Raw genomic sequence first — 19,821 nt, 5'->3', positions numbered from 1 at the left:
AATTTCACATCATTTGTGCATGAGATAGAAACTTGTATTTCTTGTTCAGTGTTCAATGTAGTGATCCATTACAAGATTTACTACCTAAACTAAAATATTCTTTTGGCATGTATGTATCCAGAACCTTAAATAATCACTACCACTGCTGCTACCGCTACTGAGTTCACCATCACACACCAACACCAACCGGTTCCATTATTTTAGTATTTTTTTTCAGTATAATAACCAGCAATCCATCTCTACCTCCATTAGGAAAGGGTAGATAAAGCATTCCTCTGCTCTCCCACAACATCTGCTTCTGAGTTGCTAACTGCATGTTCTGCATGGGCTTGTGCTGTGAACTAATCACATGATGCCACTATGACCTCTGCCCTTTAACCTTTAGCCTTACTTTACATCCCTGACTACCGATTGGCTGAGGGATTGTCTAATAGAATGCCACACAACCAGTCACAGGATTTCAGCACCACCAGCTCTCACAACAGCTCAGAAAGGAGTGGCAGTCTCTCAGGTTGGTCTGATCACAGTAAGGAGAAATATTTGTTTGTCAAGAGCATATGACCTGTGTTCCTAGCTACCTTTGAAGAAATATTGAATCACAACCCAGTAGCAGGTATTCATCTGTCAAATGGCAGTCATTGATCATAGTGAAGTTGTATTTTGTTTGGGGGAGGAGGAGGATAAAGTCACTGTCAAACTTTTGTGAACTGTACAGTGATGTACTTGAGGAAAAGTAGAACCATCTACCTAAAGACTGCTTGTGAAGAACAGATGCATTTTGTCTGTCCTGAGCCATATTCATAAGTCAAGAGAATGTTATAATGAAAAGGTTATACAAGATATTCAGTTCCAGGTCATTGATTCTAGAAAATACACATGATGGAAATGAAATTATTTTAGAGCCTCATACTAATGTTTAAGCAGTGCAGCCTCATAATTTTGTATTGGTTTTCTAAAGTGTCACATGAGAGGATTATTATCTATCAAATCATGTGACTGTGCTATTAATATGGAACATTATTAACACTTAATTTAAAAGCTCTGTATATAATATTTTATGTGGCTTATTTCTTTTTCTGTTTTTACTTAATTAGAAACAATCTCATTTTACACATCAATCTTATTTCTATATTATAAATTTGAATATGTATCTGAAAGAAAGGAGCTGAACTAATTACACTGCAGGCATAATAGAAATACATTTTGTTTTAGGAAAATGCATTTCTATCCTAACATACTACCATGAAGATCCTTGCCTATAATGTGAAGACTCTGTGGTAGACATACATTGCCTTGCAACTATATTCACAACACATGACTCCTGATTTAATCTGTATATTTCTAATTGATTATGCTATCCAACTTGTTTCATCTTTTCAGATCAATGATATTCCATGTATAAGACATCTTTACAAACATATAAATAGGAATGAATTATAGTGTATTGGTGGTCCCCATAAACTTCAAGAGGATAAAGCGTTAACTTTCAAAACTACTAAGATTACATTTACTGAATTACTTTTCCTCAGGAGATAGAACCCTCTTAGACTGAAATGTTAATGCTCTCTTTGCCTTCCAAAATGAGTCATCGCTCTTCTTGCTTATTGGTACAATTAGATGCATTGTAAAACACGAAAAAAATTTAAGCATCTGTTATGAATTTAAAGAGGCTGAATAATACAGTGAAACTTTAAGAATGACCTTTTTATGTCATTTTTGCTGTCATTTCTGTATAATTAGACCTACAATTGCTCTGCATAATTAAAAAGTACTTTTGCCGAAGCTTCCTTTTTACTTCATTAAAGATATGTAAATATCAAACAAGGTATATAAAGAACACTGAATACTATAAGCCATAGGGTCTATAGACATATGAGTTAGCAAATATATGGTATAGATCAATTGTCACCAATTTTTTAAGTTTATTTTTAGGTTCTTTTTTTCTTTAATTTTAGTTTGTTTGTTTGAGACTGGGTATCTCTGGCTGTCCTGGCACTCACTCTGTAGATCAGGCTAGCCTTGTTGAGTTCACAGAGTTATGCCTGGCTCTGCCTCCCAAGTGCCAGAATTAAAGGTTTGTACCACCACCACCCAGCTTTAAAAGTTACTTCTTAAGGAATTCTAAACAGTATTTCTTGCTGCATTGTTGAGCCCAGTAATATCCCAGATGATATCTATGTTCAGATCTAGGAATTATAATAAATACTTCATCTACATTTGAACACAAAATTATTTAAATTGGAGATAGCATTTTCAGTAGCTGGGATTAAAATTATCATTTCTTTTTCAGTTTACTGTTGAAACTCTAGTGGGGTTCAATATTTCTGTTCTGCTTTGTAAGAGTTATAAGACAATTGCTAGCCAATCCTCTCATAGTTTAGCATTTCTAAATGATCTCTTCACATTGATGTTAGTATCATTTTAAAAATCACAAAGATCAAATAACTTTCATTTCTGATATTTGAGTGATTACCTTTCATTCTTTAAAATATTGTACAATATATTCCTTTTGGAGGTCAAAAAGTTCCATTAAAAGCTTAATCATTAAAAATGTAACACTCAGGTGTTTTAAAAGTCACAGGAATACTAATCATATGTATTTTATATATGTGAAAATTACTGATTATTCTTTTAATGTACCAACTTTTAAAAAGAGCATATATTCAATTTAACATAATTATATATACAGGGTATTGGGGTATTGATGAGGTCCAAGCAGAACCTCACACATGCTATGCAACTGTTTGTTGTACTACTCATTTCTTTCCCAACTTATACATTTATTTCCAAAATAAATTATCTTCATAGTTTTCCTTCCATGATATTCATGTGTCAGATATAAAATATCTATAAATAGTTAACACTTTGACTTGAAGAGAGAGGTCAAATATTTGGGCAAGGGCTCAAACACATAGTGTAGGAAGTGTCTTGATATGTTGTTTATGATTTAATAAAGCTTGCAAGGAAGCTCTCACTTAAAATGATTGAGCTTTTAGTTGCAGTTTGCAGCAGTAGGTGGTGGTTCAACTCTCAGAAACAGAATTTAACTACTAGGTTAGGTCATATGCTCCCCATTAACATAGACACACATCACTTAGCACGGAGCTAACACACACAGGCATGCTGATGAGATCTCCTACCCTGATTATTCAAAATGAGAAAAGAGATAATTGTACATTTCTAGAAGAGGGGAAACAGATGTTTTGTGGAAGGCCCTTGGAAATTCCCTCAAGAATCAGCTGTTTCCAAAGCACATTTATTTTTTTCCAAAGCACAATTTTTTCCAAAGCTCAATTTTTTTCCAAAGTACATTTTAAAGCCTGTTGTTTACAACAGTAGGTGGTGAATTGCTTTTTTGAATTTTAGTAAGAATTTCAGCTTGGGTTTACGTAAAGACCAAAGCATAGTGGGAGTAGACAGTATGCAAACAGCTGGCTCTTGCAAAGCTGCTGCCTGGTGAGTGCAGATTTCTCTTTATGGGAATGTAAGAGCACTTAGTGAGGACCACAATATCGCACCTTTAAAACGGACATAGAAAGTCTTCCCTGCTCTCATCACTCAGTTCTCTTGGTGGCCACATAAAGATTCTAAAAGAGCGGTGGGAATTCATGCAGACTGTCCTCATCAAAGACAAAAGGCAAAGTACAGCTGGGGTTAGCAAGGAAAGAAGAGTTGCTCAAACTGTTCCTACTGAAGTTGCTTCAACTCCAGGTTTACGAAGAATGATGTACTCCTTGGTCTTTGTTTATGATTTGGGGGGCTTAAGGATGCAAAGATTCATTTCATAATGAAAATATAAAGATTGATTGAGCAGTAAATGCTTTGTTTTATTTAGAAACTCAGGCTGTTTCTGGCATACTCACTGAACCTGGAAAAATTGGAGAAGTTTGCAGAGGTGGATATCTGTATATATGGAAATTAAGATGACATCTACTGACTGACCTATGATGTCATAAATGAATTAGTCCCCAAGTCCAGATATCAAGCTCTTACACATGGGCTTAGTGTAGAGGATGCCTGCTCTCATTCCCTGTTGTAACCTTCTTCCATCAAAGAAGCAAAAAAAAAAAAAAAAAAAAAAAAAAAAAAAAAATAGTGAAAATACTGTGTCCTGGGGGGACATAATAGGTATGAGCGTAGGCATGCATGGCATATAGGAAGTGTATGCTCTGCAATAATATGAATGTTTAGTGTAACAGTGTTATCTGTTGTAGGACTTGCAGTATATTATTATTATATAATCTGATTTTGCTAACTCAGATTAGTAATAGATAAAAGAAAGAAATGGATGATATTTATCTGCATGACTAGATAGCCCTCTGACACAACATCTTACACTCACAATATTAAAGATTAAGTGCAAGAGGTCAATACTACTGTTTGCACATGCATATAAGCTGATAAAGGACTCAAACAAGTTGCTTAGGTACCTTTAAAACATTCTTTGTTTCTTTGCTAAAAGAATATTCATCCTTGTATCTACTTTGGTACCATCCTTGTTAGTGAAGAAGGTTTATTTGCTTCATTTTGGAAGAATAAAATGGATAGCATAATTCAAATGATGTTTTGTTTCCGTAGTTCATTAATTTCCATGTACTCTTAGATACGGTTCATACACTGCTGGCACACTTTCTGTTCATATTTGTGCATGAATTCATTTATATTTTACAAAGTACAGAACCTAGTTACTCTATTTCCATGAAATTCCCTTCATTTTGGATTTTTAAATATTAAAATTAAAGTGATATTCACAAATAATGCTGCTACTCATTAGAAAAGAAAAAAGTCTATGAAATGTATCTCAATGAGGCATTTACAGATATTCTCTAGACTGAAGTTGATTGATTTTACCCATGGCTTTGGAAAGAAGAATGTTAGTTCTATAGATTAATTAAATTGAATACACTCTAATGGAAAAGTTTAGCTTGTATCCTTAGACACTGCATTCTCCACTGAGACAGATTATATAAAAGAGCACTATAAACATAGTAAAATCTGACATTTGAACAAATTTGCTGTGGATCATTATTTCATCTAACAATGGGAACATGGAAGTAGCAGAGGTGAATAAATCAATAAATGCACTCTTAATACAGAAGCCATGTTTTTGATTTATTCATTTCTGCAGAGAATGAATTAGGAGAGACAATGCCACTGCTGGAATTCATAGACAAAATGTTTCTATTCTCCCTGATATATCATTCCATTGTTTACAGCTTTTCTTTTCCTTTTTCTGTTTTTTTTTTTTTTTTTCATCGTGTCTAACATACTGATTATAGTGTTTTGAAAACATTAATACATCCTGGTATCTAATATTCTCTGTTTCTTTGGACAATCGGCCTCTCTGAACACGTGTGTTTATTGCTTCCAGGAGGGAAAGGTGGGAAAAAGAAGAAAAACAAAAGTTCTTCTAAAGCGCAGAAAAACAATGGATCAACTTGGGCTAATGTCCCTCTACCTCCCCCACCGGTCCAGCCCCTTCCTGGTACAGAGCTGGGACACTATGCTGCTGAACAACAAGAAGATGGGTAAGGATGTGGTGAATGCTGACAATATAGCCAAGGTCACGCTTCTGCCTCTGTTCAGTTTTGCTGTGTTGCTTCCTTTATCATTTGAATGGCTTCCCTCCCTCCATGTTCATTGAATCCTCCTCTCCTGTTTGTACTCTCTCTCTATTTTTAGCTGATAAATATAAAACAGCCCATATTGAGGAGTGAGAATCCTTGGCCCTCAAGTGCTTGAGATTGTCTGCAATCATGATAATCAGCCTCCATTTATAATATTGCTTGTTAGTTTGAAAGCAAGTCCCCACAGCTCTGTGAACTAAAGAGGCACTCCTGAGAAGGGCTGAAAGGAATTAAAATAACCTTCTTCATCATCCCTTGCAGCTTCCTAATGACTTGATGTCTGGCCATAGCAGGGCGCCACCAGTAGAGTACCATCACAATGGGATAATTGTGGGGACCTGACCAGTGGGTAGAACTTTAATCATCAATTCTGATGGGAGTTTAGGGACAGGAACAATAAGAGTTTCAAGTCAATGCACACTCTGTAACAAAATCTTTTTAAGGTAGACAATTTCTTTTGATGGCCACTAAATGTGATGTTCCTCTATTCTTTCCCAAATGTCCCACAAGTTAGTTTCCTGTTAGTCAGAGTGGTGATCGATTTGAAACACAAAGAATTGGGTAGTGTTTTTTATTACAAAAAAAAAAAAAAAGAAAAATCAAATGAAATATTTTACCTAAATGTAGTGTCTTGCTTTCAGTTTGTAAATCGGTATTTTGATTAGGCTAGTATGCAACCATGCAACCAAGAATACAGAATATATTGGAGATTTTTCTCATACAAAATTTGTTTTATGCATAAGTATTTATTTACATTTTAAATATAATTTAATTAAATAGTGAATTATGATTTATATTTGTTTAAATCATATAAATATACATATTTGTTAACATTTTTCATCTTTTTTTATGAATTCTATCTTATACACATATAGATAGTATATGTAAATATACATATTTGCATATATATACAAATACACTCACACACACACATATATATATATGGTCTATTCTCTACTCATACAAATACTTTCACATCTTTTCTCCATTTCTCTATTTCTCCAATAGATTTAACTTGTTTCTCTGGGAAATAGTGCTCATGTATACACAAACATTGACTATTTAACAAATCAAAATGCTTCCATTTGAAATTGGCAGTTAAGAGCTCACCCTTTCTTATCCTGGCTTAAAAGTTAAATTGTGAAAAAAAAAAAAAGTTAAATTGTGAATGTGATTCTAATTCACACTAGTGAGGTAAATATGTATATCTCATGAAAAATAAGAGCTACACATTTCATTCAAAGGATTATGATAGGATTATTACTTAATAGTTTGCATTTTAAGATTGTATCTGAGAAACATGGAAATGGAATTCATAACTTGAATGGTAAGAGAAAAGTATGTTAATACTTTTTAAGAATAACATCTGAATCATATGGAAATTGTAGCATATGTAGAATTCCTTCTTTTCACCTTCAAATCTTCTTAAAATATACATCTGATATAATGATACCCATTACACACTGAAATAAATTAATTCAGTCTAAGTAATGCAACATGACCTTGTTAAAAAGTGAAAAATTTAAGTAATTCATTCCTTGATGAAACAATTAATAGTAGTGTAGTTTAATGGTCATAAACAAATGATCTCCAGAATATTGGTATGCCAGTCATTTTACATATTTAGGGATTATAATTCATTTTTCAAATTTACAAAAAAATTATATTATTTTTTATTTCTAAATATTCATTTGCAACTACAAGTAGTTAAAAGGAATGCCCAGACTCTATATGCAATGTGCATTTATTTTTTTTTCCCCAGACAAGGTTTCCCTGTGTAGCTTTGGAACCTGTCCTGGAACGAACTTTTCTAGAACTCAGAGATCCACCTGCCTCTGCCTCCAAAGTGCTGGATTAAAGGCCTGCACCACCACCACCCAACTTTGAATTATTTATTCATAAATGATAGTACCACAATTGATTGACTGATAGATTCTGTGCCCAGAGTCAAAGTTAATGAAAAATAACCCAAAGAAAGCATTGAATCTAGAGTGATCTTTGAAGTATAGTACATTCTTAGCCAAGAACAACTTGATACCATAATAGAGAGAACGTTCATTGATCAAAGAGGAAAAATAAAAACATTCCTATTAGTCTTTGTTTATGTCCTATTCTAGTTATGACTATTCCCCTGCCTTCTGTTTCTCATTTCCTGAGCTTGCCCTCTCTGTCTTGATGATCCCCGGATTGCATTTTAATTGCTTATCCACATCTTTTTTGCAACTGGTTCATATTGCATGAGGTTGGCTAATATTGATGTTTTAGTATAAATATATTTTTATCTAAAACAATTTTTAATATAAATATATCTCAATCAAATTTCCCCTCACCATGTTCTTCCACATCACCTTTCCCTCCCTACCCACCCAAATTTAAATTCTTTCTGAAAAAATAAATGAAACCCAATAAGACAATCTGTAAAACCAAAAAACAAAAATAAAACTGTACCTAAAAAAGAAAGAAAACAAAACAAATTGTAAGCAAATAAAAAGATACACACTCAAAAAAAAGAAAAGAAAAGAAAAGAAAAAAGTAATGTCTATTATGTGTTAGTCAACTGCTCTTGAATACAGGGTCTACACTGAACTAGTTGACATACCCAGTGTCACTCTATTGGAAAAAGCTGATTTTCTCCTCTCCTAGCAGTTACTTACAATGTACTGTTCGGTTTTAAGCCTCCACAATGTAGGATCGTCTGAGAAGGTGCCGTGATGTTAATTGTGAAGGATTCCTCTGTTTTACTATCGATAGACTAGATAAAAAAGAATGTTGGTTCAGGTGGATAATGTTTGGAGTTTTCCAGCAAAAAGGCTGGTGTGAAAACGAAAAGGGGTGTAGATAAGTGAGTGACAGTAGGCACAAGGAAAGACAGAGTTAGGAGAGAGTCCCGGCTGGGAATAACAAAAATGTTGAAAATTTACAGTCTAGTTACTAATTGTGGTTTGTAGTATCGGCTATAAAGAGTACAGACTTACGGTTTTCCTCCTAAGCCTTCCATGGCCAATTTATATCTTTACAGTACAAACTAACAGAATTTATTTAATCATTGTTCAAATGAAATGGTATTTGAATCTTAATTCAATCATGTAGCCATGGTGCAAATGTTTTCCCTTCTTAATATGCTTCTGTTTGAAAAGGGCAATGTGTTAAAGGTATTAGGACCTAGATCTGAGTGCAATGCATTTATTATAGTCATAGGCTGCTTAGAATAATTCAATAGTAATTAAATAGGCACTTTGCTTTGTTCTTCAAATTAGACATCGGCAAGCTACTGCTGCAGTTGAACGTTATTGTATTCTTATTAGTAATTTGGTATTTGTATCTGGCCTTTAATAAGTTAGTTCGCATGCAACATTGATTTGCTGTCATCTTGATCATTACTCATCAGGAAAGACAGATAATAGGATGCCTCAAACTTGGCTATCAGAATGCCAGGGAACAAGGACTTGCCTGGCAAAAGTTGGATAAAAGAGCATTGATTGTCCATTGAGAATATTGTTTTAGACTTTGTGGGTTGCTACAAATAAACATCAAAAGTGTATTGTTTAAATAAGATGTGCATATATATAAAATGTGAAGGTAATTACACTAAACCTTTCTATCTAACCCTCTGAAGTGGATTCATTTATGAATACCAGGGAGGTGATGAGAAGTTTTCTGCAAACTGGATAGGAACTACATCCTGGCATGGATTCCTTTATTCAGTCTTGTTAGTCTCTGAAAATATCTTTAGGATATTTTTCTTACTTTTTATTTTTACTTCTATTGGTGGAAACCACGTTGAATACACACATTCTTTCCAGCCTTCCTTGTACTGGAAGAGTGACTAAGTTTATTCATTGTGGTTCCCATTATCTGTTCAGATAATATAGAGGGAATTGCTGACAGCATCTATCCTACTTTAATAAAAAGGTTAATAAAATTTGTTTTTAGCAACTTAGCACACTCTGTAATTTATTTACCTAGTATTACAATTTTTATAATATCAAAAAATTTTAAACACCTTCTACTCTGCCCAGTGTTATTTGAATAACAGGAAGTGAATCGAGTATAATTTACTCTAATGCTTTTTGCATTATCATTATAAATAATGTATATAGCACATGCTTATCTCTCTTGTCTTACTCGTAGTATGTTCTTAATTTACATGTCATTTAGATTGCTTAAAAATTTGTCTATTGTTCATCAAGGAGGCATATTTTAGTACTGATGGGCTATGCCCATTTGAAATACTAAGTAAATAGTATGTCATATAATATCTTTGGCAATATGCAAACAGAGACAACACAATTATTAGTATCTGCTATAAAAATGTGTTCTTTTAAAACAAACTTTGAAGACTAAACTTGACTTTAAGTATTGATAAAGGCTAATAATAAACACATTCTAAACTGAAAATGGGCAGTTATTTTATTAGCTCCTAAATATGTATTTTTTTATCTTAATAATGTAGTACTCAAACTCAAACAAAGTCATGTAAAGGAACTTAAGCTTTCTATGAAAGAATCTCTTTGCATGTCAATAAATATGATTTTGGCCAGCTAGAAGGTAGCTAAAGATTCTTGAAGAAAAGGTACTATGAACATCTTAAAAGCTAATTATTAAACTGAATAAGTAAAAGGAAGCATCAACATTGGAAATCTAAAATCCATTTTCAAGTCAATGTTTAATAATATTGCCAATTATGTAGTATGTTCTAGGAGTGGTTAGCTTTGTCAGAGAATGTAATTTAGGACTTGAAGACATGTAATATTTGAATATAAACCTGTAGTTTGTTTCTATGGCCAAGTGTATCATACTGCAAAATTATAAAGAAAAAAAAAAAAAAAAGGAAACAAAGCCATTTACTTTCAGAGTGAAATTCTTGGTGACAAACTATGTACCCTGTTTAGAAAATATGTTGAAGCTTAACTATGTTAAATGTCCATAATAGAATGAAGAGAAGTAAATGGCTCTCTTAAGCTATTCTGAAGTCTTCATAGATAAATTTGTAAATAGTCAGCAGGATTGATTGGATTTGAAAACCTTAAGGCATTAAATGCAACAAAGGATGCTGGTTACTGACTTTAGAACAATAGAACTCTTTCTTCAAATGAAAACCGTGATCTCCATAAAACAAATCAAATTGACATCGTGCTAGAAAATGTATTTCTTTCAGAAAAGATTGGCACACATTATGTAGTTAATAAATAGGAATACAGATTAACCCCTGTAGCATTTTCTTGTAGAGATAACATACTGAAATGTGTCTGCTGTTCACAATAGTATAAAAGACATTTAGAGACAGCCAACCCTTCCAAACTGTTTAGTGCTCCTGTTGCAGGGCTTTCAGCTTCAACCTCAGTGAAACAGAAGGGCACTAGCATAGCTTCAACAAGGCAAAAGGAAGGGACCATGGACACAATAACAAAGGAACCAAAGGTAAAACTGACTTTGGGTGGAGGATATTTGGTTTGTGGAAATAAGGTTTTAGAAATTCAGGGAGACTGGATGGGTAGAGGTGACACTATCCCAAGCTCTCTGGGAGTGATGAAGTCCTATGTCACTGACACATTCCTTCCTCTCCTCGCTTATGGCCAGTATTTTTCTCTCTTTATCTGTTTTGGAACTGAGTTCTTCAGTAACGACTTCTAGGCTTGCACACATGTAACTTAACATATTATTATGGCTGTTGACTAACAGAGCCTTGAAAGTCTCCAGACACTTTCAGCTTCTATTCCTCCAGCAGTCTCTATTTCTGATTGGTCACATTAGCTGACTCTATTCCCTTCCATCCTTTTATCTTCCTCATGCCCTTCTCAAATTCCTCCCTTCCCTTTTCGAGTCTCTACCTCACTTCCATGTTGTCTTAGTCAATGTTCTAGGGCTGTGAAGACCTTAGCAATTCATATAGGCAAGCACTTGATTGGGGCTGGCTTACGGCTCAGAGGTTTAGTCAGTTATGGCATGGATGATACACAGGCAGACATGGTACTAGAGACGTAGCTGAGAATATTCTATCCAGATTGGCTGGAAGAGAGGGAGAGAGATTGGATCTTGCTTGAGCATTTTGAAATCTTGAAGCCCTTTAAGTCGAGTGACACACTTCCTTCAACAAGGCCACACCTCCTAACAGTACCAATACCTGGAGATCAAGCATTCAAATCTATGAGCTTTGGGGGCCCTTCTTATTCATGGGTCTTCCTGTTTGAGTTTTGCTTTGACTCACTGGGTTTATCCAGAATTATTAATATGGGCATGGGGTGACCCTGTCCATTGGTACATGAAAACTCCCCAGTGACTATATCACTGAAGAAAATAACTTCCTGTCCTCTAGTACCCATAGTTCCCTGTGCCAAGCATGGTTCCATGAACTGTCCTTCCATCTAAGCTATCATTACTGGTTTAGCCTTTTTGAAAAGTCTCATTTTTTAAATATCTTGGAATTTATTGGTCTGCTAAAATACTGAAACTATGGAATTGCTGTAAATAGAACTGTTATTTAGAATATACTATACTAGTATTCTATATTCTTGATCCAGAAGACCTTCTAAAATTGTTTTGATATGCTCTCTAAATCTTCAAAGGAAACTGAAAATGTATACAATGATGGATTTTATGCCAAATAATTTTACTGAAATTAATCATTTTTCTTTTATAAGATATCTGAAACTTTTGTTTATATGTTGAGATAAGTATGCTGTGGGTTTTTATTGATAAAACCATCAATAATATTTTAATTTCATTAAGTTTATCACCAAGCATTTAGGACAAGTATATTATTTTGAATGATAGATTGCCATAGGTGTAGAAGAGTAAATATAATTCCTACATGTATTAGATGATCAATCAGCTGTATTGGCATATTTTGTTTGCACAAAAGGACATGTAAGAAAAGGGAGTGGATATATCTCCCACCAGTGACTTCATTAATTGTCTTTAATTAGCAAATCACTGTTTCCACATGAGTAACTTTGGTGGGAAGTTATTGCCATTTGTAGCTAGCTGTGTGGTAACAATTAGCTAATAAGGTCTTTTAAGAACAAGTTGAGATATTTTGAGATGATTTGCTATGATAGCCTCAATAATGTGATAAGGAAGACACACTTCAGAAACCTTTTAGACACCATTTTGTTGCTATTTATTGCTAGTATAGTTGTGCATGTATGTGTGTTTCAGCGACCATATTTCCTTATTTAATTTCAGCTATGATAGTGACAGCTGGTGCCCACCATTACCAGTGCAAACATACTTGCACCAGGGTATGGAAGATGAACTAGAAGAAGATGATGACAGGGTCCCAACACCTCCGGTTCGTGGTGTGGCCTCCTCACCTGCGATCTCTTTTGGACAGCAGTCCACTGCCACTCTTACTCCATCCCCAAGGGAAGAGATGCAACCCATGCTGCAAGCTCACTTGGATGAGTTAACAAGGGCCTATCAGTTTGATATAGCAAAACAAACATGGTAAATATCAGTAAGCAACAGGCCCGATTCTTTCTACATATGTAAATGTTCTTGGATGTATATTATGCAGAGATGCTCATAAGCCTGTGTGGGTGGGATCATGATTTAGAATATATGTTAGCCATCTATATTAAGAAATGGGTGACAGAAATTTAAGTAACCTGACCAGTATAACGCATTTGGTTACAGAGGTGAATGAAGTAGCGATTCAAACTGAAGTGCTTTTTGGCAAAACCAAAATCTTTCTTAATCACAAACCAGCTCCAATTAGTTTATCCTTGAACTTGTTTTTAATACCACAATAAAGGACTCCTTTAAAATTCTTTAAAGTGCCTGTGATTAATTCTGTATGTGGTTGTGAATATGTAAATACATGCTTCTGAAAATTACTATGGACAGTGTCAGTTATTAAAGGACTCTGTTTGTACTGAATTAAGTGGCTTAGGAAACAGTAAAAATAAAAACAGTAAACGCTTCAACAGGAACCCAAGAACACGAGGATTTTTTTTCTAATAAAACTGCAAATTCATAAAGCACAGAAGGAAGATGCTTAGGTGTTCTGTGAAAGTGTGGCAGAAAAAGAAATGGGACCCGGTGTCATGGATTTAGAGGGTTTGTTTTTCTTCAATACTGATTGACGTATAAATACCTATCTATTGAAGTATCTCCTTTCGCTTATGAGATGGTTATATTTTTAAAATACACCAAAGTAGATATTCGAGAAGATACCCAAATAGGGAAAAATACTCCATGCTGTCACAAACATGCTCTTTGCTGGGGAGCAGAAGCCCCTTTTCCTTCCTCAATCAGCAGATATATTCTCAATACTCAGATGTGCTTACTCTTAAACAATATTGTTTTACATAAAGCTCTTTTGTGAAAAATACAACCAAGTTTGAAAGAATTGGATGAGGAAACATAGGATTTTCTTGTGTTGACTCATAAGTCATGCAATCTTGTTGCTTATACTTCAAACACAACTCTGATACATATAAGAATCACCTGGACAAATTTAATATACAATAACCTAGATACTACCTCCAAGTAGATTCTGATTGCTTAGTATGTGATTCCACGGAGAAAAGACAAGTTTAGGCCCACTTCCATGAAGACAGATGTGTCTTACCAAATGTATGACATGGAGAACTTTGTCATTTATATGTATACTTCTCCTATGTATAAAATGAAAGTGATGCTAATAATTATGAAATGAGCAGGGACCTTCACAACAATACCCTAAATTATGATTAGGTATATTATTACAGAGTCCTCAAAGTCTAATGTTTAAAAAGATGCTATGAGAGTTTTAAGAATTCACTGTATCTCCTAAACTAAGTTACATATTATTCTCATAAAATAAAATGGATTAAAATAAACCAAGGAAAGAGATGTGGAACGAAATTCTGAAATATTCCAAAAATAGAGATCTCCCTTTGAAGTTCCAGGTAGCTCTGTTTACTCATCACTAGCAAGATGCAGTGCCAAGCCATGAAGTACATGTAAGCAGAGCTAGAGCTGTGGCCTTATGTCTCCTAAAGTTGACTCCTTTCAGCACTGAACTTTGTCGTCAGCCCAGTCAGAGATGAAGCTGTTAACTTTGTGATTAGAAGCCTATGATGATTTGTCCTGTTAAATGTTTCCAAGTAAACAGACACTAGAGTCAGAAAGATGGTATTACCAGAGTAGAGACTACCTCCAGATTTTATAGAAAAATGCCTACACTTTTTAGTGAAGGTGAAGCCATCTATTGTTTCATTGGATTTTTTTTGTAAGATTTAAATGTGTTTTCACATCTCATGGTTCATAACAAACTACCTGTCTATATTCTAATTTCTTATGTTTATAAGGGGTTGGACTTTTACCTGAATTTGTTGCCGATGTCTTTTTCACACTTAAAATCTCCCACTGAGTGTCTCCTTCATCAGTATCTTCTGGATGGGTGAATGAACTAAGACATTTTCATATCTTCTCCCTACACATACACTATACCTTGAGAATGTGTCCACATAATCTATCAGTATTCTGAATGCCTCAATTAACTTTGTGTATGAGGGTAGTAATTCATCCTTTACCCAAAAACTACCTCGCTTGTTCTTGTGGCTTGAAAGTGACTTCTGCTTTAGGTTACATATCACATTCACAGAATTCTAAAGAGAAAGGGTCCTAGCTGAACCTCCAGGGATGCTTCTCATACTGACCAATGGAATGTTCAAAACACTTCCTATTCAAGCACATTGCTATAAATCCTGTACATCTTGATCTCATATTTCAGATTACCTTCTAATTCTGCTTAAATTGTTGAATACTTTTTCTTAAATCCCTTTGCAATTTTTCCCACCAAGACATGCTAACAGCTATATAGGATTACAGCATTGGTCTGTTCTTTCTTCACCCACCCTCAAATCTATAGCATTATGGTGAAATGAACCATATATGTTGCACTGCTTGATACCCTCTTGTTTGTCATGCAGTGTTCTCTCTCCTCAGTTTGCAAACTGAATGTGATGATCCATGTATACCAACGTGATTCTGTCAAAGCTCAAGAGTCTGCCTAAGACTTTAGTGAAACTTGCTTTTCCTTCCTCACTATGGATTAGTGCATTGTGATGAATGCCAAGGAGGTGTATAGGAGATACAGTGAATTCTTAAAACTCTCATAGCATGTTTTAAAACTTCAAAGTGGTTCATAATCATAATTCAGGGCATTGTTGTGATGGTGCCTGATCATTTCTTATGGAAGATAATTATTAGCATCACTGTCTGGATTCTGATTGCTTGGTATGGGACTCCATGGAGGAATGAAAGCAGGAATAACTCTTCAACTTTTTTAAGAGCCAACAGCAAAACTGCATTCCCCTTATTTGCCATGACTTTTACATGGGAGGGAACTTTTGAATTGTTCTGTAGGAAGTCAAGAAAAAAATGTTCAGACATGGAACACATTCACTCTTTGTTGACAATTACAAATGATTATAAGTTAGCTCAACTTAAGCATTTTGTAGGTTAGAAGAATAATTTAATAGTCTCACAGCAAGCAGACCTCAGGGTCCAGCTCTATATTGTGTTAGTCATAAAATGCAAACTCACTCAGGCATTCCTTAAAAATTTCTAATAAATGAATGGCCGTACAGATTCTGTTAATTTTATAATGTTGGGATAAGACTTACTCATTATAAAGAAGTTATAGAACATACTTTATGTTAAAAATTTGTTCCTTCCCGATCAAGACTTGGTTCTTGAGATGCATTGCAAATGCCTAGAGAGCCCAAAGTATTTGTGTCTAATGTACACTGGGATAATGGGACAGCTGTTCAGCCTAACGTGATGGGAAACACACCAAAAGCAATCCTCACAGGGCAGGACTTGTGCTAGAGGCAGGGCCATAGAAATCAAGGCCCCATCTGACAAACTTTCTTCAAACATGCTTTATAGGTTAAAACAAAACAAATGAGGTAAACTTCAACACTAACCTGGATACCAAATAGCTTGATCATGGGTGGGGGGAGGTAAAAATAACTTGTGTCAAATGTTTCTATTCTCTTTTGAGTCATTTGTTGATACACAATTACTCAATATATATTTTTATCTCTGTGTATTGCCTTATAAGCATCAAAGCAAGAACTCTTGTAGTTTATGTGGTTGCTAATTGGTAAGGCACATGTGTCCATATCACAGGATCTTTCCTGAAGTAAAATAACATACTGCGAGTTAGTAAACACGGAAAGCAGTATGAGTTACTATAACATACCATTTAACATGAATTATGATTTGTGGAATGATAATGAATTGCTTCTCGTCTTCCATGTCTTTCCATTTCAATTCCAGGCACATTCAAAGCAATACTACACCTCCACAGCCCCCAGTCCCACCATTAGGGTATATGTCCGGAGCCCTGATTTCTGATTTGGAAACAGATGTTCCAGATGAGGATGCTGATGATGAAGAGGAGCCCTTAGAAGTTCCCAGGCCCCTCAGAGCCCTAGACCAGACACCTGGATCCAGTATGGACAATCTAGACAGCTCTGTGACAGGTAACAAAACTGATAAAATGGGAACAGGTGACCTACTTGCAACATTAAAATGTACCACAAGTCAAATGCTTCCTTATGTAAGATTCATTCCACTCCATCTATTTTTGTAACGTTTTAAATATGTTAATGTTAAACACCAAATTCAAAAAGGATTTAGAAATACTTTTGCTTTGCTGCTAAAATGATAAGGAAATTCATGAATTTTAAAAAGCTTTAAAGACATGAAAGAAACTCAATTATATCCCGGGCTTTCATGAAAAGTTCACTCGGCTAGGAAACCAAGTCTATTATATGAAAAACCTTTACTTTTAGAAATGATATAATTTGTATATCGGGAGCAACATACAAAGTGAATGAGATCTTAAAACACTTCTTGATATTTCACTGTGAAAAACCATTCACTGATGAAAATAAGCAAGTCTTCAGAATGAGCCTCTCTTAGTTTGCACATGGCATTATTTTTGGAGTGGAAACATGCATAGTGAGATAAGCAATGCATTTATGCATTTCACATTGCTGAATCCAATCCCCAGTACTCTGCCAAGAAGTGTGATTATTTTGACTGTTTATTGCTCAGCACCCCCCACCTCATTTTTCTTCTTGTTCAATAAGCAAAGACTTGAGTTGATGCATGCCTATGATGACTCTAGAATTGAGAAGCAGCCTGTTTCCAATGATCTAAAATTGTGCAATTGAAGTCCCACATATACACAAAGGAAGTAGCAAGAGTCAAACTTCAGTTTTTCTCTGCCTGATTATCTGCCCTTTAACTCACAGTCATTCCCCTTATTGGATAATGAGGGCATAGCTACTCCAGACCTAACCCTGACCTCTGCATTCTCTTAGGTCATCTCAGACCACCTATCTCTATGTCACTGGGATGACTCCTTTCAACCTAAGTACTTTTTATCAGTATCCCTGACTTCTTTGAACTCCAATAGCTTTCTAACTTCTGCAGAACTGGGGCTGCCCTATAGATATCTAAGCTATGTGATAACTCTGAGAACACAACAGAACCTCTGCCTTCCATTTGTGGATTCTTAGCATCAGATGAATGAATCCAATTTTCAGTTTGTCTTTTTGCCTGGAGGCTGAGATCCTTATGAAGTTAATGAAGATGTTAAAAACACAGATATATTTTTGTGATTGGAAATGCAAATCCAACTGTAGGTGACAGAGCAAAAGTTAAAACTTCTGAATGCTGTGGGCTGACTTGTTAGTACACTATTATGTTAAGCCTCTTTGCCTGGATTTTTAGCATAATCTCCTTTAGGGCAAAATTCTGAATATCTTTGCATATTTCACCAATAATACTAAACTGTTTCCTATTAAGAATGCAATGAAAGTTTCAAAAGCAATGGAAAAAGTCAGCTATAGCCTCTAACGTTCTTCATTAAATATTATGTAAGAGACAAAACGTACATCTCTAAGTCAACAGAAACCATTTTACCCTTTACATACTCCACTAATGGGATTTAGCTAGGACATCTTATGTGAGGGTGGTCAAACAATCTTCACTTCTCCTGTAATTAATTCTATGCTTTCATTGCTAAGAAAACAAAGTTTCTTTTGATACTTGAATTCACTGCATAATTATTAACATATATTTTTTTCATCCATAATGAATGTGCCCCATGACAGTGCATCTCCTTAGTGTGGTTGTACCTGTTACTACCCTAGCTAAATAAGTTTTATACTTTCCTATACTAATAACTCAGAAGATAATGTTTAATCTAGGCTGTGTGTGTGTGTGTGTTTGTGTATCTGTGTGATAATGCCTGTATATGAGCATAATAGTGTACTTATTGTGTTGAGTGTGAGAGTATGAAATATGTGTGAGTATAGATGAGTGTATATGGAGAGGATATGGGTCATGTAAAGTGCACTCATGCACTTGGGGGCTGTGACTAAATATATTGGGGGAGTGTACACATTAGATGTAATAGGCACATACATGGAGAATGTAAGTACAAAATTGTATGTGAGTGTATAAAATGAGTGAGAATATATAGAAAGAATATGTGAATGTATGCAGGAAATATATATGTGAATATTCATTTGTGAACTAGCAGAGGGTGTGCTGGGAGGATGCTGAAGACCTACATGCATTTTGGGATTTTCCCTGAGTTACATGTATACATTAATCATGATGCCCCTCTGCTCTTTGCAGGCACTATACAAAAATGCTGCAAAGACATACATTCAGGAAAAAATACCTATAGAATTAATAAATAATTAAAATCATTATGAAAACACAACTCTCCTTCATAAAGAAGTACTTTAATGCAGAATTTGTTCAGAGCAACTGAACAGTCTGTGGATTTCCTTAAATTCTGACATGAATATTCATTTTTTAAAAAAAAAATCAAGAAAAGACATTACCAATAATTCCAAACAGTGTGAGCCTAGTAACTAAAAGCTTGTATTGATAAACTTATTGCTTCATTTAATTATTGCCCAAACAAGCATTTCTTCTGTGTCCCTTTGTTATAATCACTAGACTAGGAATTTAGTAATAATAATGACAATAATTGTAACAAAGAAGAGGAAGTAGAAGGAGACACAAAACATTCTTCTAAGCACTGGTGACTGATTTTTGGATGACCCAGAGATTTAAGAATGATTTTTTTTACCATTTTCTAAAAAGTCTTGAGACAATTTCTTACTCTACAGCCCTGATGGTTTGGAACATACTAAATAGACCAGGATAACTTCTA

At 34.8% G+C, this 19,821-nt stretch overlaps 1 protein-coding gene across 16 annotated transcripts in view; it reads left to right on the top strand.

The window, feature by feature from the left end:
- The window catches only part of Robo2 (roundabout guidance receptor 2), a 1,084,901-nt gene that overhangs the window by 1,046,554 nt on the left and 18,526 nt on the right, over window positions 1-19,821 (top strand). For 10 of the 16 annotated variants that reach the window (XM_051191748.1, XM_051191747.1, XM_051191746.1 and 7 more), the window contains 4 exons: window positions 386-511; window positions 5,372-5,528; window positions 12,813-13,073; window positions 16,899-17,104. In XM_051191748.1, coding sequence (XP_051047705.1) covers window positions 386-511; window positions 5,372-5,528; window positions 12,813-13,073; window positions 16,899-17,104 — 750 coding nt within the window. The remainder of the gene's footprint in view (window positions 1-385; window positions 512-5,371; window positions 5,529-12,812; window positions 13,074-16,898; window positions 17,105-19,821) is intronic. The other 6 variants (XM_051191750.1, XM_051191757.1, XM_051191755.1 and 3 more) reach the window with 1 other exon arrangement.

Source organism: Phodopus roborovskii, unplaced genomic scaffold (genome assembly GCF_943737965.1).
Source record: "Phodopus roborovskii unplaced genomic scaffold, PHOROB, whole genome shotgun sequence".
Classification (NCBI taxonomy): Eukaryota; Metazoa; Chordata; class Mammalia; order Rodentia; family Cricetidae; genus Phodopus; species Phodopus roborovskii.
Note: the sequence above shows the minus strand (reverse complement) of the source record. Positions and strands in the feature narration are given on the sequence as shown.